Source organism: Clytia hemisphaerica, unplaced genomic scaffold (genome assembly GCF_902728285.1).
Source record: "Clytia hemisphaerica strain Z4C2 unplaced genomic scaffold, Clytia hemisphaerica genome assembly, whole genome shotgun sequence".
Lineage (NCBI taxonomy): Eukaryota > Metazoa > Cnidaria > Hydrozoa > Leptothecata > Clytiidae > Clytia > Clytia hemisphaerica.
Window position 1 is genome coordinate 205,032 of NW_027103657.1, and position 27,894 is coordinate 232,925.

General features: G+C 35.3%; 1 protein-coding gene and 1 long non-coding RNA gene across 2 annotated transcripts; one reads left to right on the forward strand and one right to left on the reverse strand.

Moving 5' to 3' along the window:
- The first annotated feature begins 30 nt into the window (after positions 1-30).
- LOC136803202 (band 4.1-like protein 3) lies at positions 31-27,523 on the forward strand. The gene is made up of 19 exons (XM_067059935.1): positions 31-191; positions 11,834-11,938; positions 12,178-12,226; positions 12,886-12,958; positions 13,209-13,253; positions 13,526-13,578; positions 14,049-14,122; positions 14,592-14,638; positions 14,890-14,977; positions 15,495-15,583; positions 16,243-16,309; positions 21,355-21,440; positions 21,955-21,987; positions 22,477-22,625; positions 23,921-23,999; positions 24,244-24,326; positions 24,539-24,699; positions 24,999-25,152; positions 27,094-27,523. Exons 1-19 carry the CDS (start codon positions 120-122, stop codon positions 27,435-27,437), a joined length of 1,851 nt encoding a protein of 616 aa, XP_066916036.1. The 5' UTR covers positions 31-119; the 3' UTR covers positions 27,438-27,523.
- Positions 9,740-11,154, reverse strand: LOC136803197 (uncharacterized). The gene is made up of 2 exons (XR_010846104.1): positions 11,077-11,154; positions 9,740-10,669 (listed from the first exon to the last, which is right to left on the reverse strand). It is a non-coding gene; the product is annotated as an uncharacterized lncRNA (long non-coding RNA).
- Positions 27,524-27,894: the final 371 nt, after the last annotated feature.

Below are 27,894 nucleotides of genomic sequence, written 5' to 3' on the forward strand. Positions count from 1 at the left end.
GAAAGAGCAGAGTAGACAACCAGACCAAAATCACCAAATCAGACATAAATAAAAGTTCAAAAAAGTCGAAGAAAACAGCTGCCTGATTAACCCAAGATCCTGCAAAGTCGAATCCAGAGATGCCCAAATTTCAAGTGTCTTCTTGCACGGTGGAAAAGCTTGATGGAGAGGATATTATCATTGACATTAAGGTAAGAATTTTTAATTTTGTCCGCCAGCCCAGGCCGATTATCGAACTCGATCGAACAATATGTGTTCAATTACCAAACCAAATCAAACAGTACCGCCAACTGCTCTAACTTGGGACTATCTGACAAAACATGGGACGGCAATTTGGCCACCATTTCACACGGAACCTCCAAAGTTATTTGATTTGAGTTAAGGGATCGGCTTTATTTAATACAGGATTTCTCTTTTGATTTTTTACAGTGAGTGAAAATATAGACCAGATATACAACAGTCCCATGTTTTGACCAATCGTCCCTAAGTTAGAGCAGTTGACTGTATCAAACAGAGAAATTCCGGTAAAGTTCAATTAGTTTGATTGACAGTCAGGCACATCCTGGCAAATGAACGGGGTGAGCATTTGCATGGGATATTCGTCACCCAGTGTAAATGAGATAGGACGTCTCAGGCTAAAAGCGTGAAAATGAATAAAAATGAACCTCAAACTGAAAAAGGGAAAAAAGGAAGAAAACTGGGAACTTTATTTTTTCGTTAAAAGTTTCTTCAATCTTCGAAGACAAAATTGACCCATGGAAAAAAAATTTCATCTATGCAGTTCATGGAAATGAAGCAAAATATTTCCAACCCAGTTCAATTAAACTGGGTATTCGGCGCTATTACGTCACTTTCGTTTTCGACCCCGTTCATTTGCCAATGGTCGCAAGTGAAAAATACCCCGTTCATTTGCCAGGATGTGCCTGACTGATTGATGTTCGATGTGCTGGATTACGGTTTTTGTTCACAAATCATTCTCTTGGAGCGCATGAACAACCTTTTTTTGCTAATCCAATGATTGTCAGGGATCAATTAGGTTAGAGCTGTTGCGCTTACAACAACTTGAACTATTTGAGCTACAAAAACACTGATCAAAATTAATCGAATTGCGATATAAGTAATCAAAAACTTTAATCGAACTGCTGAAGATTTTCCAGTTCAATTACTGTTCAATCAGCCAGACGGTGTCAATCGAACAACTTCGAACAAAAATCGCAATCGAACCAATCGAATAATTGCGATTTGATTGTCGAACGTAATCGAATCTTAATCGAACGGCCGATTCCTGGGTAATATTCGATTGCGTTCGAGTAATGTTCGATTGATAGTTGACTATGTTCGATTGGTTCGATTGATTGTCAATTACATTGGATTAATGTTCGATTACGATTATGTTCAATGAGTTTGATTGCGATTAAATCAAATTGGATCACTCTGTTAGAGCTTTTTAGCGTGGGCGGCCGAGTGCTTAAGTACCATACCAAAGCGAATAAAATCTAATACACAATTGAATCAATCGAACGTAATCGAATACAATCGAACGTAATCGAAGCAATCGAACAGTAAATCCTGGGTAATATTCGATTGCGATTCGATTGCGTTCGACAATCAAATTGCAATTATTCGATTGCATTCAATTGCGTTCGATTGATTCGGCATTCGATTCGTTCGATTGACACCGTCTGGAATCAGGCTTGGTCCTATCGTTCACCTATCGTTCGTTCAATGGTTTGGCTTACGAGAGTCAGTTTGATAGGGTTTGGTTGACATTGTCTAGTTTTGTGGTGGTATTCTTAGATTCCACTTGTCTCACACTTTAGTAGGCACTAGACATAAAATTTCACTGCCAAGACAAGAGTCCTGGTATATATTTGAAAAAAAAACCTTTGGAAAGTTTAGCAGTTTCATAATCTTTTTTTTTCTGATTTACGCATTCACACAGTTTTTGGACCTACCTTGGAGGTCCTATAAATTAACCGATGTCCGTTTGTCCGTTCGTTCGTTCGTTCGTTCGTTCGTTCGTTCGTTCGTTCGTTCGTTCGTTCGTTCGTTCGTTCGTTCGTCGTCGTTCGTTCGTTCGTTCGTTCGTTCGTTCGTTCGTTCGTTCGTTCGTTCGTTCGTTCGTTCGTTCGTTCGTTCGTTCGTTCGTTCGTTCGTTCGTTCGTTCGTTCGTTCGTTCGTCCGTCTGTTACCAGCTTTTCTCGAGATTGGCTCATTAGTTTTTTCTGATTTTTTGCACAATGATGCAAAATGGTAATGCCCAAAATGTGACGGAGCCCGATTTTCGAAAAAAAATCATTTCCGGCCGAAAATGCCGGAAATATGCCGGAAAAACCGGTTTTTTGGCATTTTCTCGAGATTTCATCATTAGTTTTTTCAGATTTTTTGCACAAAGATGCATATTAGCAATGCCCAAAACATGGCAGAGTCCGATTTTTTAGAAAAATTCTTTTCTGGCCGAAAATGCCGGAAAAATGCCGGAAATCGCCGTTTTTGCAGATTTTCATCGGACTTTTTCCTTATAATTGGTTGTTTTTTCACACAAAAACATTGTTAATAGCAATGTCCACGATCAAGCATGGTTCAATTGTCAATAAAATTGATTTTTGAAGCCGGAACTTTCTAAAAATCGCCGGAACAGCCGATTTTCGCCGGAAAAACGGTATTTCTTGAATTTCTCGAGCTGTACTTTATATTTTTTAATGAAATTTTGCACACTGATGTAAATTGACTATACCTAAAAAGTGACGGAGCCCGATTTTTGAAAAACATTTTTTTCCGGCCGAAAATGCCGGAAATATGCCGGAAAAACTGTTTTTTTGGCATTTTCTCGAGATTTTATCATTAGTTTTTTTCTGATTTTTTGCTGAAAGATGCGTATTAATATTTTTCAAAACATGGCCGAGTTTAATTTTTGAGGAAATTTTTTTTTCGGCCGAAAATACCGTAAATATGCCGTAAATCGCCGTTTTTCTGGATTTTCATTGGACTTTTTCCTTACAATTGGTTGTTTTTTCATTCAAAAACATTATTAATAGCAATGCCCACCATCAAGCATGTTTCAATTTTCAATAAAATTGATTTTTGAAGCCGGAGCTATTTAAAAATCGCCGGAACAACCTATTTTTGCCGGAAAGACAGTATTTCTTGAATTTCTCGAGCTGTACTTTATATTTTTTAATGAAATTTTGCACACTGATGCAATATGGCAATACTTAAAATGTGACGGAGCCCGATTTTAGTAAAACATTTTTTTCAGGTCGAAATTGCCGGAAATATGCCGGAAAAACCGATTTTTGCGACCAGAACTTTCTATTTATTTTTCCCCTTTAACCCTTCCCTCTCCCCCCATCCCTCTCCCCCCATCCCTCTCCCCCATCAACAATCAATGATGAATTTATTGCGTTATGCATTTTCGCTAAACGCTATATTTTTTGACTGATTTTTTTCTCCTCGCATTGCTGTCCAACTTTCATCACCAGGTAGGTCCATTCAGCATCTAGCTTGTTTTTGTTGAAATTTTCACGCATCACGCCTCAGCCGTTTGGTTTAGAAGAAATGAAAACTACAGATATCTAAATTTTTCAATATATCTCCAGAACTAACAGACTTGATTTGAAATTCTGGAAAAAAGTTGTGAATAGTTGTTCATCTATATAATATCCATCATCTGCTATTTATGATTGAAGACAAAAATTTGCAAAGAAAAATAAACCTTCAGCACAAAAAATGCTTTTTCAAACACTTTCTCCACCAAAAATAAATAACTTTTAGTGACTCACTTTTCACAAACATTAAAGAAGCCTCTACTAATTAAAGTAAACGAGAGAAGATAAGAGATAACCTTAAAATCAACCAGAATTTACATTCTTTTGTCCAAAGCAAAAAGACTTGTATATTCTCTCGCCGCCATCTTGTTTTAGAATGAGAATTATTTCCATTCCAGTTTGCATGGTATTTTTTCGTCGTTCAATCAGATCTTGTGATTTCACTTTCGCTTTCTCTAGTCCAATACATAGAATGCACCCGGGCTAAACCTATGATTGATTGGGGGCTGTATTTTTCAAAAATTACTGGGGGCTAGCTTGCTAGAGGGGACTGTGTGTTGTGTAATAGAACTGGGGGTAGAGCTGATAGGTTGAAGATATTTTAAATTATGTTAAAAATCTATGATGTGGAGAAGGTTTTATCCCTCTTGAAAAGATTTTTTGTGTGTGGCACAATAAATTTATCAAGAATTTGCATGCAAAATTTCTTTAAAATTTTTCTTTTGTGAAGGTGGGGCTAATGTTTCTAGAATTTAGCCAGGGGCTATTTTCCTTAGCCTCCCCTGGAAAATGATGGGGGCTGGACCCCTCTGCACACTATGCATGATAAGACACAGGATTTGAGTGAAGACACAGGATTTGAGTGAAGACACAGGATTTGAGTGAAGACATGGATTTGAGTCACGTGACATCTGGTGACAATTCTATTGAAAAACCCACGCAAATTAAAATAGAAATAAGATGTTCCAAGATGTTCTTGTTGACCCCCAGGGTCATACTAATGGCTACAACAACTGAAAGCAAACGATTAAAGCCAATATTTTTGGTTTTTCTGAAGGACAAAAGGTATAGGAAGGTTTACTGAAGGCAGTCTGAAGCTGGGACTATTTATTTAAAAGATATTTGGCAAAAGAAGGCACTTTTTTGGGTGATAATTAGGATTTTACTCAGAAACTTTTATTCTGTTATCCCTGTCCCACACCATTTTAACATAAGCAATGTTGGCCACCACTCCTGAAAATTTCAGATCAAAATATAGAAGGAACAAATTGCTTTAACTCAATGAAAATTTGAAAACACTGGTTTTTGACTGTTTCTGATCTTAAAGTGCTATTTTTTGGTAAAAGTTATGCTATTCATGATTTCTAGAAAAGTTACCCATTCATTGTTACTATATTTTTTATTTGAAAGGTTGCCTCATAAATTAAAAAATAAAGTTTTAAATCTTGTAAATCTTGTGTTAAAACTATCTTAATTGACTTGAAAATTGAAACTACCCAATGAATACAATTAACAATTTTTTTCGGCTACAGGAGCATGCAATGAGACTCTATTTTCAAGTTTTGTTGCCCATATCAACAGCTTCTGTGAAAGAACTTGGGGTCTCTTTTACCCCTTCAAAAAGTTAACATTTTGGGATAAAATCATGGACCATGGTCCCAGTTACCCCACTCTTGATGCACTAATTTGGGGTAAAAAGGACCGATTTGTCTTTCTCCATTGATACATATTTTACACCTGGCATGGCATACTGAATTATTTGGAGGAGAAAAAGGGACTATAATGAACAATTCTATCAGTTCAAAGAAGTATGTAGCTCTTTGCTTCTACAGTGTGGTCTCTCTGTCCGTGTCTGTTTCTGTGATATCTATAGATTTTTAATCAAATCAAGGGGGTGGTATAAATTTAAAAAAATTGTCTCTTTTGATCGCTTTAAAACCCTATTTTCCATGCCAATTAGTTTTTAAATCAGTTTGAAACAATGAATGATAAGTTGCTTTTCTAAGCTTTAAAGCAAATTAAAAAAGGAAAACCCTGTCATCAAAATGAATAATGCTTAGAAATTAGTGAAGAAAGTTATGGAGGAATAGCATTTCAAGTAACCAATAAATTAGAGAAGAAAGCTACTACTACATCAGGGCTGCAAATAAATATTTTTAGTCAATCGGACATCATGTCCGACAGAAATGAAATCCTGTCGGTCAAACTCAAAATCATGTCGGTCATTCAGTGTATATATTTTTTTAAAGTTACAGAGAAAGCGAGTAGGAAAAATAAAAGTTACCTTTGCACAGTTTGTTACTGCATATATAACAGAGAAATTGATTCGATAAAAGTGATCTTAGAAACACTCTTGAAAGTTAAGAAGAAAGGGAGTCGATAAAAGTTTACTTTAAAACACCCTTGAAAGTTACGAAGAAAGCGAATTGATAAAAGTGATCTTAGAAACACCCTTGGAAGTTACGAAGAAAGCGAATTGATAAAAGTGATATTAGAAACACTCTTGAAAGTTATGAAGAAATCGAATTGATAAAAGTTTAACTTTGAAACACCCTTCCTTGAAAGTTACGAAGAAAGCGAATCGATAAAAGTGATCTTAGAAACACCCTTGGAAGTTACGAAGAAAGCGAATCGATAAAAGTGATCTTAGAAACACCCTTGGAAGTTACGAAGAAAGCGAATCGATAAAAGTGATCTTAGAAACACTCTTGAAAGTTACGAAGAAAGCGAGTTGATAAAAGTTTAACTTTGAAACACCCTTGAAAGTTACGAAGAAAGCGAATCGATAAAAGTGATCTTAGAAACACCCTTGGAAGTTACGAAGAAAGCGAATCGATAAAAGTGATCTTAGAAACACTCTTGAAAGTTACGAAGAAAGCGAGTTGATAAAAGTTTAACTTTGAAACACCCTTGAAAGTTACGAAGAAAGCGAATCGATAAAAGTGATCTTAGAAACACCCTTGGAAGTTACGAAGAAAGCAAGTTGATAAAAGTTAACTTAGAAACACCCTTGAAAGTTACGAAGAAAGCGAATCGATAAAAGTGATCTTAGAAACACTCTTGAAAGTTACGAAGAAAGCGAGTTGATAAAAGTTTAACTTTGAAACACCCTTGAAAGTTACGAAGAAAGCGAATCGATAAAAGTGATCTTAGAAACACCCTTGGAAGTTACGAAGAAAGCAAGTTGATAAAAGTTAACTTAGAAACACCCTTGAAAGTTACGAAGAAAGCGAATCGATAAAAGTGATCTTAGAAACACCCTTGGAAGTTACGAAGAAAGCAAGTTGATAAAAGTTAACTTAGAAACACCCTTGAAAGTTACGAAGAAAGGGAGTCGATAAAAGTGATCTTAGAAACACTCTTGAAAGTTACGAAGAAAGCGAGTTGATAAAAGTTTAACTTTGAAACACCCTTGAAAGTTACGAAGAAAGCGAATCGATAAAAGTGATCTTAGAAACACTCTTGAAAGTTACGAAGAAAGCGAGTTGATAAAAGTTTAACTTTGAAAAACACCCTTGAAAGTTACGAAGAAAGCGAATCGATAAAAGTGATCTTAGAAACACTCTTGAAAGTTACGAAGAAAGCGAGTTGATAAAAGTTTAACTTTGAAACACCCTTGAAAGTTACGAAGAAAGCGAATTGATAAAAGTGATCTTAGAAACACTCTTGAAAGTTACGAAGAAAGCGAGTTGATAAAAGTTTAACTTTGTAACACCCTTGAAAGTTACGAAGAAAGCGAATTGATAAAAGTGATCTTAGAAACACTCTTGAAAGTTACGAAGAAAGCGAGTCGATAAAAGTTAACTTTGAAACACCCTTGGAAGTTACAAAGAAAGCAAATTGATAAAAGTGATCTTAGAAACAAAGAAGGTTACGAAGAAAGCAATTTGGCAAAAGTAATTTAGAAACACCCTTAAAAGAGTTACAAAGAAAGCGGGTTGATAAAAGTGATCTTAGAAACAAAGAAAGTAACGAAGAAAGCAAGTCGATAAAAGTTAACTTAGAAACACCCTAAAAGCTACAAAGGAAGCGAGTATTAAAAGAATAGGCTAAGTAAGAGACAGGGGTGTAAGAGATTTATTTTCAACTCTCAAGTGAATGGTTTATTCCTTTTTTCATTCGGACATCATGACCGACACAAAAGATTTTCAGTCGGTCAAATAGCTTTTTCAGTCGGACATTGACCGATGACCGACGCTTATTTGCAGCCCTTCTACATTATCCTCTTTCTTTATGAAAAAACTTTAAAAAAACTAAGTAAGTAATTTCGCACAAAGTTCAAAACCCTATTTTTAGGCACTTTTTGGCCCAAATTTTTTTACCTTCTTACTGCAAAACACATTAGACGTTGAGGCCATTTATTCAAGAAAGGGCTTTTTAGCATGAATAACTAATTAAAGTAAGTGAGATTTTGATACAATTTTTTAAAACAAAGACAAATTCGTTGACCTTTGTGTTTTATTTCATTTTTTTATTTTATTTAAAATTAAAATACTTATTATAATAAGCCGTGGTTACACTACTTTAATATCTTTAAAATTTTTGAAATTTTTTAATCAAAAATACATCAAAGAAATTAACTATTTTCTTTAAAGTCTTTTTGAAATTTTTGTAATTTGTATCAAATTGTCAATCGTTTTTTCTCAACTCATTTTTTTAACTCATTTTCTCACTCAACAAACGACCTGAGTGGAAGGAGGTAGGCTTGTGCTAATTCTTTTGAAACGGAAATTTGAGAGGAAATATTTGAAAAAGAAAAGTCAAGCTAAAAGATCTTGCTGGGTACGCGAGTGGTTAAAAAGTTGAGGAACGAAAAAAGTGCCTACAACATATTTGCTGAACTTCGTCTACGTGACCAAGAAGAATTCAGATCTTATTTAGAACTTATTTTTCACCCCTATCTCATATTACGTTTCAAAAATTCCAAACGCTAGGTAGAAAATCCATTCATCGAAAATAATGTACAGAACTATCATGTCGGTGCCTTTGATCTCGAGAGAAGTGAAGAAAAAAACTTTAAACTCTTTACCAAAAAAATGGTAAAGAATCGCAAGAAATAATTTATTTTTCAAAAATTTATACGTCTTTATTTTCTTTAAAAGAGGGCTGTTACCCTTGTAAATTATTTAATCATAAAGACTTGATTAAAAAATTTCAGAAATTTTGAAATAAATTAAACGTAGTGGTCTAAAGAAACGGCTATTCTTTTTTAGAATCAACCTTACAATCTAGTTTTTATATTTATAAAAACTAGATTGCTGACGTGTGAAAAGGAATGTCGGCGTGAATGATCCTTTTGTTTCGATAATAACATCAAAGTGGGAACTAATTTTCTTCTCGTTTCTTTCTTTCCTTTTTCTTTCTCATAACTTCAAGCTTTCCCTCAGACTCTCTCACGTGTGGTTAGCTCAAATGGTTAGAGCGTTTGTCTCGTAAGCATGGGTTTCCAAATTTTTCAATTCTTCAAATTTCTTATTTTAATTCTCTTTCTATTAAAATAAAGGTCAATCAAAGAAGTAACTAGCATATATTACCTCCGCTCTTTGTGTAAGGTTTAGATAAGCTATGATAGCATCACTTAATGAGAACTTTTTTAAGTTTTTTTTTTCTTCAATCTTTTTTTTACCACAAGCAATTATTCAAGGCTGAGATATAGAAGAACGGGTATAGGCGTTTGGGCCTGCGTTTGGTGACTGACAGCTTCAGTTTCAGTTTCACTACTTTCACTTTCACTTTCACTTTCAGCCAGCGAGTGAGCGAGCATGGTAATTGATTTCCGGGTCAAATTATTTGACACTTGATCCAATCGTTTGTTTATCTTTCTTGCGTGGTCGTCATTTGAATTTCAGTATTCAATGCTTATAAAATACGGTTGTTATAAGGGTATCAAACTCGTCACTAAGAGGGAACAGATCGTAGATTCGAATTGAACGCGTAATTACTCATAGCAATTAACATTACATAAAGCGTCGATATCTCTTCACTCCCATGAAATGTGATTCAAAATTAAAGTGATGAGCACGAAAACAAAATCAAGAATTGGAAAATTTGACACCCAGAGGGATCGAACTCGGAAACCCATGCTTATGAGACAAACGCTCTAACCATTTGAGCTAACCACACGTGGGAGAGTCTGAGGGAAAGCTTGAAGTTATGAGAAAGAAAAAGGAAAGAAAGAAACGAGAAGAAAATTAGTTCCCGCTTTGATGTTATTATCGAAACAAAAGGATCATTCACGCCGACATTCCTTTTCACACGTCAGCAATCTAGTTTTTATAAATATAAAAACTAGATTGTAAGGTTGATTCTAAAAAAGAATAGTCGTTTCTTTAGACCACTACGTTATTAATGTAATGTAGCCACGCCTATAAACAAGACAACTATAGAATGAAAATCTTGAAATAAAATCAATTTTGGCCTTCTTCGTTTTCTTCATATCTGAATTGACGTACATGTGTTGATCCATCAGGGCGAGGTGATCGAATTTCTAAAGTAGGAGTATCTTTCTTGCTACCATCTCTTATTGTGATTCTATGGTTACCAATATTTCCTGTTTGCCCACTTAAAGTACCTTCTTTGTATGGTTTTGAGAAAGGTTTTACATTTTGTGGAGCAAATGAGTCAAAGTCTTTAGAGGCTGTTCCGTAGTTTCCAGTACGATCATAATTTTGTGTTGTTCTCGTCCCTGATGAAGTCATTGGTCCAGATCTCACTGATCCGCGAAACATGCCTCCAGCTGCACTGCATTTATAGCCTCCACTACCCATTCTTCTTGTTTGTCGCTTTACTCTCTGATTATGAGGGTGTTTTCCAGTGTAATATCTACTTTACAACTTTTCTTGGATATGATTCCTTAAAGACAGATATTCTAGCTCAAATGCAAGTGTTTTATCAAGCTTATCAAGGAATTTCTGAAGTTCTGACATATTTAGGGCTTTTACATTCACTCCATCAACGAATATTGCTTCATCCTTGTTCTTTTTATGATGATAGTCACTTTGCTTTTGTAAAGGATCTAAGTTTGTCATCTCTTTGCCATATTGCGCTTGATATGGAATCTTTGCTTCTTTTGTGCCACATTCATGATACAGCAAGCAAAATAGAACCAGAACTAGTGACATCTAATGAAAAATAATAGCAGAAATTGGATTATTTTTATTTATTGATAACAGATAAGTTAAAGATTAACTGACTAGTAACCAATAGACGATATCGGCTTAACGTGAAAACTCAGATTTGACCCCCAAATATTGCCCACAATGCTTTGCGCAGAAAAAAGTTCAAGTTCACGGTTAAATTTTTTTCCGCACAAAGCGTTGTGGGGAATTCTCGGGGGTCAAATCTGAGTTTTCATGCAAAGCCAATATTGTCTATTGAGTCAATATAAATATCCCAATGGTTTTTTCAAAAGATTTACAGAAATTCAAGATGTTATATTATAATCAAGCTATCAAAAACCAAACCTAGAGATTTTTCTATGAAGAATCAAAAAATAATTCATATTTAAGACTCAGCAAAAGTTCTTTACCTTGATAGTTTTCATCCTGTCAACATGTCTCTATGTCTGAATAGCAAATGACGGGCTTGTATGTTTGACGGATGATTATTATTGTTTTCATATAAAGATAACTGTTTAAGTAGGTGTTTTCTTAGAAAATATTCAGATTATTGAAGTGACCTATCCTCTCACTAACTGAAACTGAAACTGAAACGTCGTTTTCCAACCACAATTTAATCTCCTCATACAATGATAGAGCTCCTGAAGTACTGTTGATCATTTTTCAAGGAAGTCTTGTTTAGATTTAGACTAATCTTTGTCAGATTAGGAAAACCACTTTTAAAAATATTTTCTTCATGTAATATAAAGATTAAACCAAAAATCTTTACAAGGGATCCAAAGAAAACTGAAACAACTGTCTCATTTGATTAGGAAACTTAATAATGTAACAACTTCCTAAAACTAAGTTTGATTTATTGATAAAATCTTTATGGGGACCTTATTAAGAAAAGCTCTATTTTATAAACAATTACTGCAAAGATCATTCACTTTTCAAAACAATATCTTTCCAACAAAGCAAAAGCTTGACCTCTAGAATAGAAAACCTTGGAACAAATAAAGATTTAACATATTATATCCAAGAAGCTCCTTTCACACAAAAAGAACTGTTGCTCAATTTCGAATCTTTTACAAAGTGTTGTACTTTGATAACATTGATTCAATAAAATTTTTGAAGATGGCCTTTTTTCTTTAAGACAAAGTGATAATTTAATTTTCCTTTTTTTAGAATTTGCACAATGGTCAAGAACTGCTAGATGAAGTGTGCAAGACCATTGGGCTTGAAGAATCGCCATATTTTGGATTGCGCTACAATCACCCAAAAGACGATCAGGTTATTTTTTTTTACAATTTTAAAATTCAACTTTGTCAGATTAAATTTTGCTTAAAAATGGTAGAAATAGTATCTATAAGTTAAAAGTATATAGCTTTGATATTTTTGAGGGAAAATATATTTTTATTTTTTTATCTAAATGTTCTTGGATATCCATGTTCTGTCTATACTCTATCACTTCAACCTATCATTAAATAATGAAATTCATGATATATTTTATCTTTTTCTCAATAAAACAGGTTTCTTGGTTTGACGCAAGCAAACCTCTCAAGAGACAGCTTCAGAAAGGTATCTAAAAAGTCATGAATATTGCCCTTATGTATTACAATGAAGTGAATACAGTCGCTCTCATATTGTTTTCTGACCAGCCACTCAAACTCACAACCATGCCATTCACGGGCATTTGCTCTAACATTGAGCTACGGGTCCATGCGGAACCCGAGGACTCAATTGCGACTCGGTAGAGCTGGAAGTGAATTCATGTCTGCTGACTGGTCAGAGACGGTGAATTGGGAGAAATCCATCTCCACATTGCTAGTGTGTTGGAATCCACCAACTACTACACTAACGGAAGGTTTGGGCATGCGACCATAGATATTAATCATGAATATTGCCCTTATGTATTACAATGAAGTGAATACAGTCGCTCTCATATTGTCTTCTGACTGAATCGCTTTCTAAAAAGTATTTTTTATCAATCTATTTATCAAAGCTAGCCCTATGGAGGTATGGTTGACTCTAAAAATTAAGATGTTCCAGCCAGCTGTCATCACCTGACCACAGTTTTTTCATACATTTTATTTTGACTTTTTTGCAATTTTGTTCACAATTTTATTTATTTCAACTTTTAGTAGAACTTGTAGTGACGTAGCATCATTGGATTGGGGAGAGAAAAGGACCAATATTTCTTTTTACCAAACTGAAAGTTTGCTCGTCTTTATTTACAGCATCACACAAATTCAAATTTGGTGTTCAATTTTATCCTTCAAATATACACGAGCTGAAAAACGAATTTACCAGGTATACAAGAGATTGTTGTTTGTTTAGTTCCGTATCATGAAAACAAAAAGACTAGATGGTGACTCAAAGGGCTCTCATTTCTTTAGCAAGCTAACTACCCCAAGGTACAGGGAGGGCGCCACTTCTTTCCCGGGACTACCTCACTTGACCTTTACCCTTCTCTTTAGTTTCAAAGCATAAAGCAGAGCAGTTTCAGACTGCTTTCTATTTTTTTTGTAAACTACATCTACCATTCCCCATTCTATTCTAGATATCAATTTGTGCTTCAAGCCAGAGAAAATTTCTTGACTGCTTAGTAAGTATATTGCCTTTTAAATGATTGGTTCAGTGAATGAATTCTGTAAAGCTGTCGAAAAAACCAACACACAGTATGATGCTCCGACCACTAAATATTTAGCTTTTTCACAGTATTGTTTTGTTTTAAATAGTGACTAATAACTTATAGACTACTTTCACAAAATATTTTGAATTATATTATGTACCTCCCCCTCTTGAAAAGTGCTACAAAATGAATCACCAACAATCAGTGAATTTCACCCCAAATTATTCTTTTCATTCTGATTTTAGCTGGTCATGTTCATTGCCCACACAAGCCTTACTTGCATCATATGTAGCCCAAGGTGATTATCATTTTCATATTCATATAGACTTTCCTATCTGTTAGCGATATAACAAATTGTTAAGAATTATTCATCAGTCGAAACCCTATTAATAAGCTGCGTCTTTAACTGTTTCTTTTTTATTATTCTCAAATTTCTCAATTTTCTTAAAAGTTTTGTTTTTACATAAGTGTTTTTCCTTTTCATATCAGACACATGTTTCACATCAGGACAGTGTCTCTAAATTGTTATATTGTGCTGATATAAGCAAAAAATGTCTTTCATTTCCTCTGTCTGATCAATCTTGCTCCACGTCCGTATCAATTCAATATCAAAAAGCTTTTAGATTAAATATGATGAGTAAGCAAACGATATCACCCTAATTTAAAAACATTCTTTATATTGAGCATTGTGCACCAATAAATAACCTCGATGATTTTTCAGTTTTTCAGTGTTTGAAAGGAAGGTTTTTTTATTTGTTTTCTATCTAGCTGAATTTGGAGACTATGATAGTATGGTGCACAACAAGGATTATTTGAATGACCTTTGTGTTATGCAAAACCAGGTATGCTCTCTCTATCTTCCTTAAAAATCAACAAAATAGATATTGCGATCATCAAAGCAAAGAGAAACAATCCAAGTAAAATGTCTTGAGAATAAGCTGACCTTGAATTTTGAGATTAACCCTTTTTTTAATGAGAAGTAAATGGCATTGAAATGATCTCCTGTTCAGCTATCAGGACCAGATAAGGAGGTTGAACCTTTGGTCTGGCGGAATCTAGAAAATTCTAACAACATTTACATTTTCTATACTATGGTGCTTCTCCCACTGGTTGAGAGGGGCTCAAGTCCTTTGAGCAATAACCTCAACAGTTGAACTCTGGTCAAGCTGATGAAATTCAGAAAGTTATTTAATATTTGTAAAATAAATCGAACTTAGAAATGAAAAAAGTTTCCTGCACGTCAATTGGTCCAACATGTCATGATACCCCTTTCACCTAGTCAACATTCTTGAACTTTGTTTTCTTTTTCAGTCAGAGGAATTCTTGGAGAAAGTGAATTATTTTCATCAGAAACATACGTAAGTAGCTCTCTTTTTATCACTTGATTGAAACTCGTTCAGTATCAAGACAACATACATTTTACCAGATATATACATTCATAACACTAAATTAAATTTTTGGACATTGAAACTTGTCACACTTCGTTACCAGTGAATCAGTTTTCTAATTTACCATAGCACCTACAAAAGGCATATAAAGTGTTTTTATACTATTATCTTTTTCTAATACATAATGTGAGTTTATTTATTATCATTGAATTTTACCATAGAAATCTATCAAAGGTGGATGTTGATTGGTTGTATCTTGAGAACTCGCAGAAGACCGCTTTATTTGGAATGGAGGCCTACGATATTTGGGTGTGTTTGAAACATAATGATAAATCAATTTTGAACCCCCACCCCATGGATATCCTTGGTCTCTAGATTCTTACCCCCTGGATATCCTAGGATATTGAAAATTTCAGACCCCCTGGATATCCTATATCCTCAACAGGGGGGATGCGGACTTTTTCTGGAAAAGCCCATTCATGATATGCACCATTACAATGTCTTCTGACATTACATCACAGACCAAATAGCTGATTGGTTGTAAGTGACGTAAAGTCAGTTAATACTTCACCTTCAACCAATCAGCTGTTGGGTCCGTGGAAGACATCGCAATGGTGCATATCATGAATCATCCGAAGAATATTTGAAATATAATTTTCGCACTGTCTTTATGTGGAGCAATCGGAAATTACAATTATTGAAATTATTGTCCTGGTACAATTTGCGTTTATTGTTTGAAAAAAAAAGTTTATAGGGTTTATGAAAATGCAGTATCCTGTCTGGTTATGCATCAGAAATTTTTATATCTCCATTTTCCTCATTACAGGATTCTGATCAAAATTTAATGAAATTTGGGCTAAGCTCGTCTGGTATACACATCTTACATATGAACACCGTTCTTCATACATTTTTATGGTAAGTATGGCCACTACCATTATCGAAGATAATTCCAAGTTCTGAATCTATAGTAAAAATATTTTAATGAGATTTTTGAAGAATGATACTTCAAATATAAGAGTCATAATTTTCGTTGGAAATATTATAAGAACTTTATAAAACGCTATCATTCATTCAAATGGGTCCAATATTTTGGTTGGATGAATTCAATATAAACATTCGGTGAGGCCTTAAAAGTATCAAATGGGATTCTTATTGTTTTTTTTGATTTGCCAAGTTGTCTCTACTATCGCTCACCGTTAAAGGTCTTTTCCCTTATTCGTTGAGGGGGTGAAAGGTATATTGGGGATTTTGGGAAAATTGGCTATTCCAGAAAAAAATTTGTATCCACTATGTTGAGGAGGTTTTTTTTTGGGAAAGGTGACCCCCTGGAGTCCCTCTTGGATTTGTTTTCTCATTTATTTGAACACCCTGGACTTTCGACCCCGTTTTATTAACCACCCTGGATTTTCAACCTCATCTTAGAGAAAGATCATTGACAAATATTATACTCACTTGACGAACTTTGTATGGAAGTGCCCCAAAATGCAAGCAATTAAGAAGATGAATCTCGGTGCATGAGAATAGTTTTACAGGAAAAAATGTAATGCTTATATATTAACGGTTTTACTTTTCAGGCCGACTGTAATGAAATGTCATTTCAAGAAGAATGAAATCTTTATCAAACTAAAAGTCGGTGAAAAGGTATTTTAATCAAATCTTATAATTTATTCAAGTTACTGTTTAGTGTATGAAGGAAGTTTGACAAAGTTTTTAAGAAAGCTATTCAATCGGTGAAGATAGACTATAGACCAACAACTTTCTACACTATGATAGATAGGTATATTACAGGAAAATTAATAGATACTGGTCGATTATTGGTACTAATAAATTGATCCAATCAAAAAATGAGCTAGTAACAAAACGCATGATTATAATGATTTGGTATATATGTAATCCTGAAAAAGTATGAAGTAAATTGTCTCTCCTCTTTTCCGTCAGGGTGGGAAGTTCTGTCCGGAAATTTCGTACATTTTTTTCCAGTCCGGAATATTGATTTTGGGCTTTATTTTATGTTGATTTCCGTTTCTAAAATTTCCTTCTTTCCTTCACTTTCTTCTTTTTCGGTTCCCGTGTTTTTGGTACACGATTTTTCGTCGTCAATTTGAATATTTGATTGAGCTACATCTAAAGTTTGACCTACATACAAAGTTTGACCTACATCCAAAGTTTGACCTACATCCAATGTTTGACCCTTTTCCACTACATAATGATCAACATATGGAGTTATATCATCATCACCCAAAGACTGTTCTCTCGCTTTCAGATATTGTGACATCATCCAAGCGCTTACTGTGATCTTTCGTTTACGCTTCTCTTTGATCAAGCCACACGTTATAAATTGTCGAAAGCCTCGAACTAAGTACGCGTAAATCCAGAAATTAACAATGTTGTTAACTAGGAACAAGCACCGAAACGCATAATGTAGAGCAACCCATACTTGATAGTCTTTACTATAGCCTAGGGTCTGCAAATTAACCAATTGTTTGTACCTCCAGTAATAGCCATATGCGGCATATGGGAAGACGGTTAGAACGTAGACCATAATTAAGAGAGATACTACTTTAAGTGCTTTTCGGTTTCTCTTACGAATACGAATCATACCAGGGTCGATGTTTTGGGATCGTTTTTGTTCGGTAGTAAGGTAGTTGAATATTCTTGTGTGATAGAATAACATAGGAATAACTGGAAGAATGAGAAATGACGTCAAAACGGTCGTTATAATGTGGTATTCTGTACGTTCGATTTTGTGAAGATCCAATAAAGTGCCGGGACAGTCTCGGCGTCTCGTAGCCGGTATGGTGATATCCCAGTCTGTAAAATAGATCTTTATTATGAATGTCAATCCACCGGTTAGGAAAATCATTAGAACCAAAATAACAATATAAATCTTGATACTCGTTTTCTTGTGTAACGGCTTCACCATGTTTCGTGTGCGCTCGAAACAGATAAGTCCTATAATCCATACTGACAAATTCGGGAAAGACTGTTTAATATACGGAACGAGGAAATAACATGTGAAACGGTCAAATTTCCATTCGAACTGCCATTCATAGTAATATGCAAAACAAATACCTATACAGAACAGTGTATCTACTAGAGCTAGTATAACCACTAGGAAATGGTATGAGATTCTCTTCAATCTGGCGAAATAGCATATTACCAAGAGATTGCCAATGATTCCTAAACCAGCTAAAATGAACATGACTATTAAAGTTATTCGCTGCACCTCTCTATTGTATTCTTGAAATTCGGCAATTTTCAGCGCTGTTTTAAGTGTTTGTTCTTGTTGCCTGGTAACCAAACCCGTCATGTTGATCGTGTTGATGACGTCATTCCAATGCAGACCATGTTTGATCTCCATTGTTTTACAAGTGGCTAGGTAGTCTGAGAATGCTAGACTATCTTGGTAGTTTTGGACATCAATGATGGCTTGTTTGAAGTTGGAAAGATCTGGTGCAACTGCTGGATTCATTTTTCACAGATCAATCAATCAATCAATCAATCAATCAATCAATCAATCAATCAATCAATCGATTGATCATTCAATTTTGTCTATATTCTTAACTGATACCCCGGTACAAATTCACGACCAACCTTGTTCTGCCTGTTATTGCGATCTGATTGCTCTGAAGTAGAGAATCTGGTTCTGTTTTTTAAAATACAATACAAAGGCTCAGCCTTTTGCTTCCGAATCGATAACCACACCAAGAATGACGAGCTGCTTATGTTAGTTGTAAAGACTGTTACGTTTTATCTTTTAAAATGAAGATGAAAATATTTACACCATTTTTCCGAATTTAAATGATAACCAATCTTTTCCACGTTTTCAATTTCTTCTCGCCATCTATTTCGTCACGACCAGCTCTTCTTCATCATTTTTTCTCTCTCTTTATCTGCTTGGTTTTCTTCACTTTGAAGAATAAAAAAATGTGTAAAATTTATATTTCAAAATCAACTCCCCTCCTCGAATCCACTCATCAACCTCTTATTTCGTAAACCACGATTTCTATTTTTAGTCATTTTTTTTGGTATGTGACGAATGTATTCCCTTCGCTTGAATGATTAGAAACGTGTAAAATTTGTATTTCGAAAAATCCCTTGGTTTGAACCACTTTGAAGACTGAAAATGTGTAAAAATTTACATTACGTAAAACCATTTTCTTCGGAACCACTCGCCAATCTCTTATTCTGTAAACCACGATTTCTATTTTTGGTGATTTTCTTTTTGTTATATGACGAATGTAACCCCTTGGTATTCTTCGCCTTAAAGGTTTTATTTTCCGTTTCATATCAGACAGACATATTTTGTATCAGAACAGTGTCTCCCTTTTGTTATATTATGTTGATATAACCAAAAAAATGTTTTTCTTTTCCTCTTTCTGACCAATCTTGCTCCACATCCGTGCCAATCCAATGTGATAAAGCTTGTGAATTAAAATCGATGAGTAAGCAAACGATATATACCTTGAGTGATTCTGGTGGCTTTTTTATTGAGTGGGAAATCTTACCCCCTATGAAGAACTCGTAACCTTTTAGTAATAGACTCCTTCGTTTGCTTCAGAAAAAAAATATTTTTGGGACTTCAACTTCAACGGATTAACATTCAAATTCCTAAAGATAAACCGCCGTCAAAATCCCCGTGGAAGACTAAAAAGGAGACCTTTTTTATATCTGAACCTAAGATTAAAATCAAGGAATTCAATTCATATCAAGATTGAATTTCCATTAAAAGCTTTTTGATTAAGGACTTCTTGTCTCTAATGTCATCTTTGGACTATTTTTCCTCACTTCTTCCTCCTGGAAACGGTCCCTAATAGGAATTTCTTTATTTTACAAGGAAAAGAGCTTGGGTATCACAAAAAAGGTCAATAAAATCTTTCAACGTCTCTCAGAATTCTTTTTCGTTTTTCATCTGACAAGATAATAATTTTCAGCTTTCTGTCCCTCCTTGCTTTTTGGGGGAAACCTCATGCTAAGATTTCTGTAATTTACAAAAAGAAAATCTAGAAACCATGTAGATCTCCTTCGAATGTATTTACTGGAAATTAAGAAACGATTTTTATAAAAAGACCTCAGGATTAATTTTGATCTTTACTAAACGCACGAACACAACAAAAACAGTCCAAGCCTCAGATCTCAATATAAGCTGAAGTTTCTAAAAATGAATTTTTTGTTGAGGTATATGCATACGTTTCAGCGGGCGGTCTTTCGTCCAAAATAATCCATGAATGTAAAGAGATCTTACGTCCCGCTTTTAGCACACACAATGTAAACGACATTGTCAGAATGATCAATCGAATTTAAGAGATTGGGCTATTCCAATAAAAGTTTCTACCCCTATGTTAAAGAGGTCTTTTTTAGGAAAGGTGACCCCGGTGGATTCTTTTCGATTTTTTAGGACCCCCTTGGATTTTTTTCTCATTTATTTGACCACCCTGGATCTTTGATCTCGTTTAACTGACCACCCTGGATTTCCCCCTCATTTTACTAACCACCCTGGACTTTTACACTCGAAAAACCTAGAACCCCTGTATTTTTATTTTCCAGACCACCCTGGACGTCACACAAGGGGGCACAGACAATTTTTGGAATAACCCATTGTTGATGTGAAATCCACTTTCTGCATCGAAAGTACAGTGCCCTTCAGAACATTTAGTCGAGGGAAGTTCTGGGCTGGGAAAGGATTTGGTCGGGAAAAAATTTGGCACCTCAACAATTAATAATTATTTCACTACCCTGTTCAAATTTATCAGGAAAATTTTATTTACTACCTAAAAAAATTATCACTCATCTATCACAGTCAGAGTCGACACAGTGTCGAGTGAAATCAGAATGAAAACTGGGCCGATAATTTTTAACGATAATTTTTTGAATTTTTTAAGTTTTTTTTTAAGTGGTTCCTCTAAAAATGTATATCGCGTCATGCAAAATATTATCTAAATTTAAAAAAATTGATTTGTATTTTGATAAGTTTGTTTAAAAAGGCGACTTAGAATCCTTTCAGAATTCTTCCTCTCCATTTCTTCGTGAAAATTTCATGAACTTTATCACTGTGATTGATATTATTATTGATAAGACTCTAAAGTTATGCAGGAGGAAGTTCTCCTTTACGAGGCCTCTTTAATATTTAATTACAGTCAGCTCTCTCTAATTCGAACTCTACTATTCGAATCTTTCTATAATTCGAACTAAAACATCTTATTCCAAAAAAATTCTTGATCCCTTGAAGATCGAATTAGAAAGAGCCAACTGTTATTTTCTTTCAATAAAGGTTGTCCCCCAAAAAAGTACATTGATACATTTCCCTAGACTATCGTGTATGAACCAGGCGACATTAATTCCACCACTTTCTACGTCAGCCTGGTTTCTTTAAGGTGGTGGTTACAGATGGTTGCAGATATTTTACCTACAACAAATCTGCATCAGCATTGTCAAAAGTGAAGCAAATTACTGACTAATGGTATTACAGTTGACGCTGCACCATTCGAATTTCTATTATTCTATACGCCCAATTATTTGTTAATATTGAAAGTTGAAAAACCTCATAAACGACGCTCTACTATTTAGTACGCTCCCTTATTCGATAAAAGTCCGATTCCCCTTGAAAATCGAATTAGAGAGTGTTAACTGTGCTTGGTTATTCGACAATCTAAGATCATTTCTCTTATTTTTATGTATCTTTTTAGACTGTGAGAGTTGTGTTCATAGCATCCAGTGCCACAGAGGCTAAACGAATTGTCACTTCATGCATGTTCATTAAATATTTTGCACTGTAAGCACTTTTTATTGAATCATTGATTCCTTTTATTTGTTCATTTACTATAATCACTGAAAGTGGTACCCAGTGGTACCCGCAAAGAAGCTATTTTGGTGTAGGAAAAGTAACGTCAAACGGCCCTAGATCATTGGGCTTTTCCAGAAAAAATTTGAATTTGGGGGGGTGGAGGATATCATTTGGAAATTTACCCCCCCCAACATTGTGACTTTTGACTCCCCCCCCCCGAACAACAGGTCTAACCTCCCGGACAAGCATTAGTTGACCCCATGGACAATCAAAATTACCCCCAGCAGAGCAAGTTTACCCCCCACCCGGACACTAGATTCTCCACCCCCTCCATGTACGGACATTTTTCTGGAAGAGCCCATTACAAGCACAGATATCTTATATAAAACACTAGAATGTGATTTTTGAGGAAAAGTAGGGCTAGCGCTCTCAATGCATTTACACCGCTATTGAGTGGTTAACTCTTTCTATTCATTTTTTCTTCTTCTAACTTTCTAAATAGGAACGGGAAAAGGAAAGTGGTTCAATACAAAAAGTAAGTAACGGCTTGTATTTCTTACCTCCCATATATTACTTGGATACGTCCAGAATTCTAGGATCAGACCGTCTTGCGATTATCATCACAAGATACACCACCCAGCTTGTTTTGCTAAAGGCCGGTGTCCACTTTCGTGCGAAATTGGCGACAGTTTTTTCTTAACCTTTTTTGCCTGAAGAAAAGATTTACGTCATAAACAGGTTTCGCGCGAACAAAAAAAAAGTTCTACTTTTAGTAAAAAACACACACACATAAATTCACTAATACCGAGTTTATGTATATGTGTTTATAAACTCGCTAATGTTATTGCACATACGGTACATAATCTCGTGAAAATACTGCAGTTGGTGGATACCATAAATTCCCATTACCGTATTATATCGAATAAACGCCCCCTTCTTTTAAACGCCTACCCCTCAAATAAACGCTCCTCCTAAAAATCTAAACAATTAATAAACGCACGGTATTTTCACTCTTTTCCAAAAGGAAGAAGCCATCACCAACTTCTGGGAATCAACAGCAACCACCTTCATCAGATGTTTGCCCTCACAATGTGGACGAGGATGAACCAGAAACTCCTCCATTCAAACGTGTCGATAGCAAACGGTTCTCCAAACGTTTCCTTCCAAAGACAGGTTAATATGTTTAACATTCTTTATTATGAATAAGTTTATTGTATAAGCGCTTGCAGATTTGTGTGGGCTTGGAAGGAAAATTTATAGGTTATGTTAATCAAGAGTTTTATGGCGACCGTAGTGCAGTGGTAGAGCATCCGGCTACGGTTTGCAAGATTATGGGTTCAACCCCCAGCCGGGCCATACGAAAGTTTCCCAAAATGGTGATTGATGCCTCTCTGCTGCTAGATGCTTAGCAATTAAGGATAAGGATCGAGGATAAGTGAAGCAATCCAGGAAGAAAGAGAGGCGCCCTCCCCTACCTTCGGGTATATAGCTATCGAAAGATGAACTTTTGGGTCGCCTCTGACTGCGGTCGCAGACTTACTACATGTTTTTTTTTATAAGCATTGCACTTATAAGCATATGTAGGCTCAGATATGGGGAAAAATTAAGCATAATGGCAAGCATAACTTGAGCCTTTTTGGCTGGAATTTTACGGATTTTTTGTATTTCCCTAAATTTATACTTTAAATTTAAGCATCCCCTCAAGCATTTTTCAGCCTTATTAAGCTTTCGACCTAAGCATCTCTGAGCCTGTTTTCGGATTTTTGTATGCTTATAAAAAAAAAACATGTACTTATGTTATTTTTGCACATATTTGCTTTGTTAACCAGTGTTAACTTGAGAAATTGAGATTAGCCCTTTTTATTTTGTACTGAGAATTACCCTATCTACTTACGTCCTGTCTACAAGAGAAAAGGTCCAAACTACAACACTAATTTTGAGATTGGACCTTTTGTCACGAGGGCAGATTAGAGTACTTCTGTGTGCAAAAGATCACGAACAAAATGAACAATTCTTTTAAAACCTTAGGCCGATGTCTTAACGAGCCCACTATTGTTCTTGTTTTTCATGTCTTCAGGCTTATTATTGTGCCCCGAAAAAATGATGGTTAAAATAAAAAGGGGCTTGATTTGAAGAAACCTTACCCCCTTGTCATCCCCAACAGAGAGTAGACGGGTTTTTCTTCAAAGTTCATAGAAAATCTGAATTGTATGTTTTTTTCTGTACTTTCTCTAGTTTAGGTATAAACTTATTTCTTTTTTTATGATTTTTGTTGGCGAAAACGTTTAGAAGTTCCCACCGTTCTGCTCGCTATAATATAGCGAGTTGAACCTGATTGGTCGAAAAAAACTGTGAAATATTTTTAACGATTATCTGAGTCGCGAACTCACTCACTAAACAATTTTCGCCAACAAAAATCATAAAAAAAGAAATAAGTTTATACCTAAACTATACTTTCTCCCTTTCAGAATCACTTTCAATAGACTTGCCAGCCGATGATTCTGATTCCATCATCGCCAATCGTGAAGAACGGCATCACTCTATAAAGTAAGTCTCATGATTATCTGTCAACCGGTGTAGAAATGTTTATCCGTCATTGTAAAGATTCTAAAGGCTGGAAAAAGTCTCAATTTTTGGAAGGTTTTAGGTCATGGAATTTCACCGAACCGCGTTTCCGGGGATTTTCGGGTCAAACCGGAGTATTTTCAGCCTTACGCACAAGGGTAACTGAACCCGACTAGGGCACCGAGGTTGGATTAAGATTTCACTGTGTGATTTTTTCTTCTCGTAGGGAAGATCTAGATGAGAAAAGTACTGGACGACCATCGGAAAATGAGGAACAATCCCCAGTAGGATCTCCTGAACATGATACAGGTACTACTTGCTAATGTTTGACCAAAATTCACTAAACATCTAAGAATACCTTTACAGAAGAAATTTTGGCGAATGAGTCCTTTCGCGAGGAGTTACAATTCTGATTGAAAAAATGTTTCTCTGCTCACAAGAGATTTTTTTAAGGGGCGAGGAGTCGAACCTAACCTAAGACCAACATTCATTTATTTCCAATGCCTGCCCTCTCTAAACAGGAGATGTGTACCTTGGCTATCCTAACAACATTCAAGTACCGACCATTACTCAAACAGCACCTTCGGAAAACAGCCTTGACAAATTGGATACTGAGGAGGAGGAGGATGAGAAGGCCTTAGAGATGGAGAAACAAGAACCAACTGAAGACACTCCTCCAAAGGTACATTTTTATAGGAGAAAATACTGCTTAAGGTGGTTAAAAAAATGTGACTTTTATTTTTCCGTCTTACCTTTTCTCATCAGATAACACAGATTTAAGACGGATTTCTGAACATGTTGGTTGGCGTATCTTTTTAGAAATTTTGTCCATAAAATTTTTTGTCAATTCTTGATATGCGTAAGTCAAGATGACGTCATATTTCTTAACGGAATCACCCAAAAAAGCCGGTTTTTGACCTCCGTGTTTCTATTTTTAGTAACAGAGTTATATCTTGAACGTTTGTATCTTATTATTTCAAGGTTGACGGACCGGAAACTCCAAAGACGGTCGATGATGTCACCATCACAGAACAAAAAGATGACGTCATTGCCGACGAGGAAAACGTGGAGATTATTGAGGTGGTGGATATCGATTACGTTGAAAATGAAGAACACGCAGGCGCCATCGAAAAAGGTACGGCCATCGGATTGTTTAAATACACGTTTTTTTATGAGAACAAACTATATAAGAACATCAGGCTTTGATGGCCAAAATGTTACGAACAAGTTAAGAACATTTGGCTTTGTAGACTTAAAAACACCCAATTTCTTAGGAAAATGGACAAAAAAAATAAAAAAATGCCGAAAGAACATGTTAATAAGAACATTTTTAGGCTTGAAACTCAAAAAGTTAAGAACATCCGAAGGCTTCAAAAATTTTGGATGTACCAGTTTCATGTCTCTAATTCGATCTATTTTTTTTTTTTTTTATTTATTCTTTATTTAAAGTTGGGTAAAAACCTGCTAGAAAATACAAAAGTAAATTCTAATTAAGTCCAACTGTCGTAAAAATATTATATAAAAGCTATTAAAATAAAATCCTAAGAAAAAGAAAACGAAAAACTATTTACAATTTATGCATGTGCATTTGGAAAGTATATCGCTTTCGTTTAGAGCTTTAAGAAAAGTGTTAAGATCATCGTTTGATTTAACGGAAGATGGTAGTTTATTCCAAGAAGATACAGCTCTAAAGTCAAACGTATTGACTCCAAAAGCACTGTTATATTTTTTATATGATGGCAAGATTAGAGTATGACCGGAACGAAGTGTATAACGAGATTGCAAGGTTGTGAATATACCATGCATAATACGCGGCCCAAGGCCATGCGTAGATTTAAAAACTTCAGTTATGAGGAGTTTAAGATTTCGTGCATGAATATCTACAGAGTTGCAATCAGTTAATAAGGTACCATAGTTCGAGATTGATTTATTTTTCAGAGCACAAAGTGCTCTGTGATGGCATTTCTCAATCAGGCTATTTCCCCCCTTTCCACAGAACATCCAAACAAGTGGGCAATAATTAAAGGGTGAAAGAATATAAGAGTTAACGAGAAGTTTTGCTTTGTCTTCCGATAAGAAATTTCTTACCCTTCTTAATGCCCGGAGTTTTTGGTTTGATTTTTTACATAACTCGGTGATATGAGGAATGAATGACAGTCTGCTGTCAATTTTTATGCCCAAAAGCTTAACAACATCAACACTTTTGATGTTATTTTTTTCTATCGGAAGAGAAAGATTTGTGTTGAAGGTGCCGGGATAAATTAGTTGAAATTTTGAGGGGTTTGCAACCATTGAGTTATGCTTAAACCAATCAAGAATTATGCGTAGTTGACGCAAAAGTTTTAGATTGACATCGTCTATGCTGGGGCCAGACGATGATAAAGTATTATCATCTGCAAAATTTGATATCTCTTTTATAATATAAAATAAGTCATTAATAAAAATATTAAACAACAAAGGACCTAGAATAGAGCCTTGAGGTACCCCAAGTAAGATATCAAGCCATGAGCTTAGATGTGACCCTACACGAACTCTATGCTTTCGATTGCTGAGATAACTGTGCATTAGTCTAACAGCACTCTCACTGAGTCCATAAGCAGAGAGTTTTGCAAGAAGTAGATTATGAGGCAAGCAATCAAAGGCTTTCGACAAGTCAATCAAGACCGCTCCCACTTTTAAATTGTTTGCTATAGCACTTTGCCATTGTCTGATCATATTTAAAATGGCATGTTGAGTGCTATGGCCTTTTCTGAAACCACAAAGAAGTTTAGAAAATTGAGGCTCGAAATGAACGTTGAGTTGATTTACAATCAAGCTTCGAAGAATCTTCAAGGGACGAAGAATTTTCTTTGAATTGAGGAAAGATTTGAATTGTAGAGAGTACGATTTTACACTACTTTCCAGCAGATGGGGTCAAAGTGTTAGTTCAAACTAAAAAAGACTTCATATCGAAAGTCACCGTCAACAAGAAACTCTCATGAAAGTCGCTTTACTATTCTACACGTTCCCAAATCCAATTCCCCTTTAAGAATCGAATTAGAGAGCATCAACTGTATCTCAAAATTTTTAATCATAGGTGATGCGAACACGACTAAAACTGAAGAGGTCACGACAAAAGTCGTTGAAATCCGAATCGTAACATCAGAGAACGACAAATTGTTCGACAATGCCGACAAAAAAGACGTCGGTAATGGCGACTTGAAAGTGATTCTAGCGGACGGCGCTGAGAGCGCGCGGTCGAATCAAGAAGTTATGATAGTGTACGGCGAAGAAACTCTCGAATCCTTGGAAGGATCACTCGAAGCGCATAAAATAAATCGTGGTTCAACACTTTTGGAATCCATTGAGAAAGTATTGAGTGAGAGTTTTGAAATCGTGAAAGAAGAAGACAGTTTTGCAGTTGAAAATGAAGAAGAATGAATTGAATCGAAATTTATCCTGATTGGATTAAAAAGGTAAACCTCGAATATCATATACAATAGGGTGACATTTCACGGTAAGCATTGAGATATCTGGATATATGGTATATCTGACTTTGTGTTTTCCTCTCAAACCAGTCAATTCAGAAGAGATGCGAACACTTTAACTTGACTTGTCTTTGCAATTTCCCCGGCAATTTCGTACACATTCTCGCTTTTGTTGAGTTCTTTTGTGAGTTTCTCTCAAACAATGATATCGAGTTAAAGAGAGGGGATTATCGCCCACGTCATACCGTTGCAAGGAATTTAATTGTTTTTTAACTCGATATCATTGCTTGAGTGAAACTCACAAAAGAACTGCAGTATGCTTCTTACCGAGAATTAATAGTTAATGGGCAAAGGTCACTAAAAGTTCGGTAAATTGTGTATTTTGCAATGCGATAACTAACTTATGGGTG

What these genes read in the sequence shown, in the direction of transcription:
- LOC136803202 (XM_067059935.1), top strand. Translation starts at nt 120, where the DNA reads ATGCCCAAATTTCAAGTGTCTTCTTGCACGGTGGAAAAGCTTGATGGA. An exon ending in TTTGTGTTATGCAAAACCAG is followed by an intron (nt 14,123 to 14,591) that starts GTATGCTCTCTC and finishes TTTCTTTTTCAG; the next exon opens with TCAGAGGAATTCTTGGAGAA. An exon ending in TTCATTAAATATTTTGCACT is followed by an intron (nt 21,441 to 21,954) that starts GTAAGCACTTTT and finishes CTTTCTAAATAG; the next exon opens with GAACGGGAAAAGGAAAGTGG.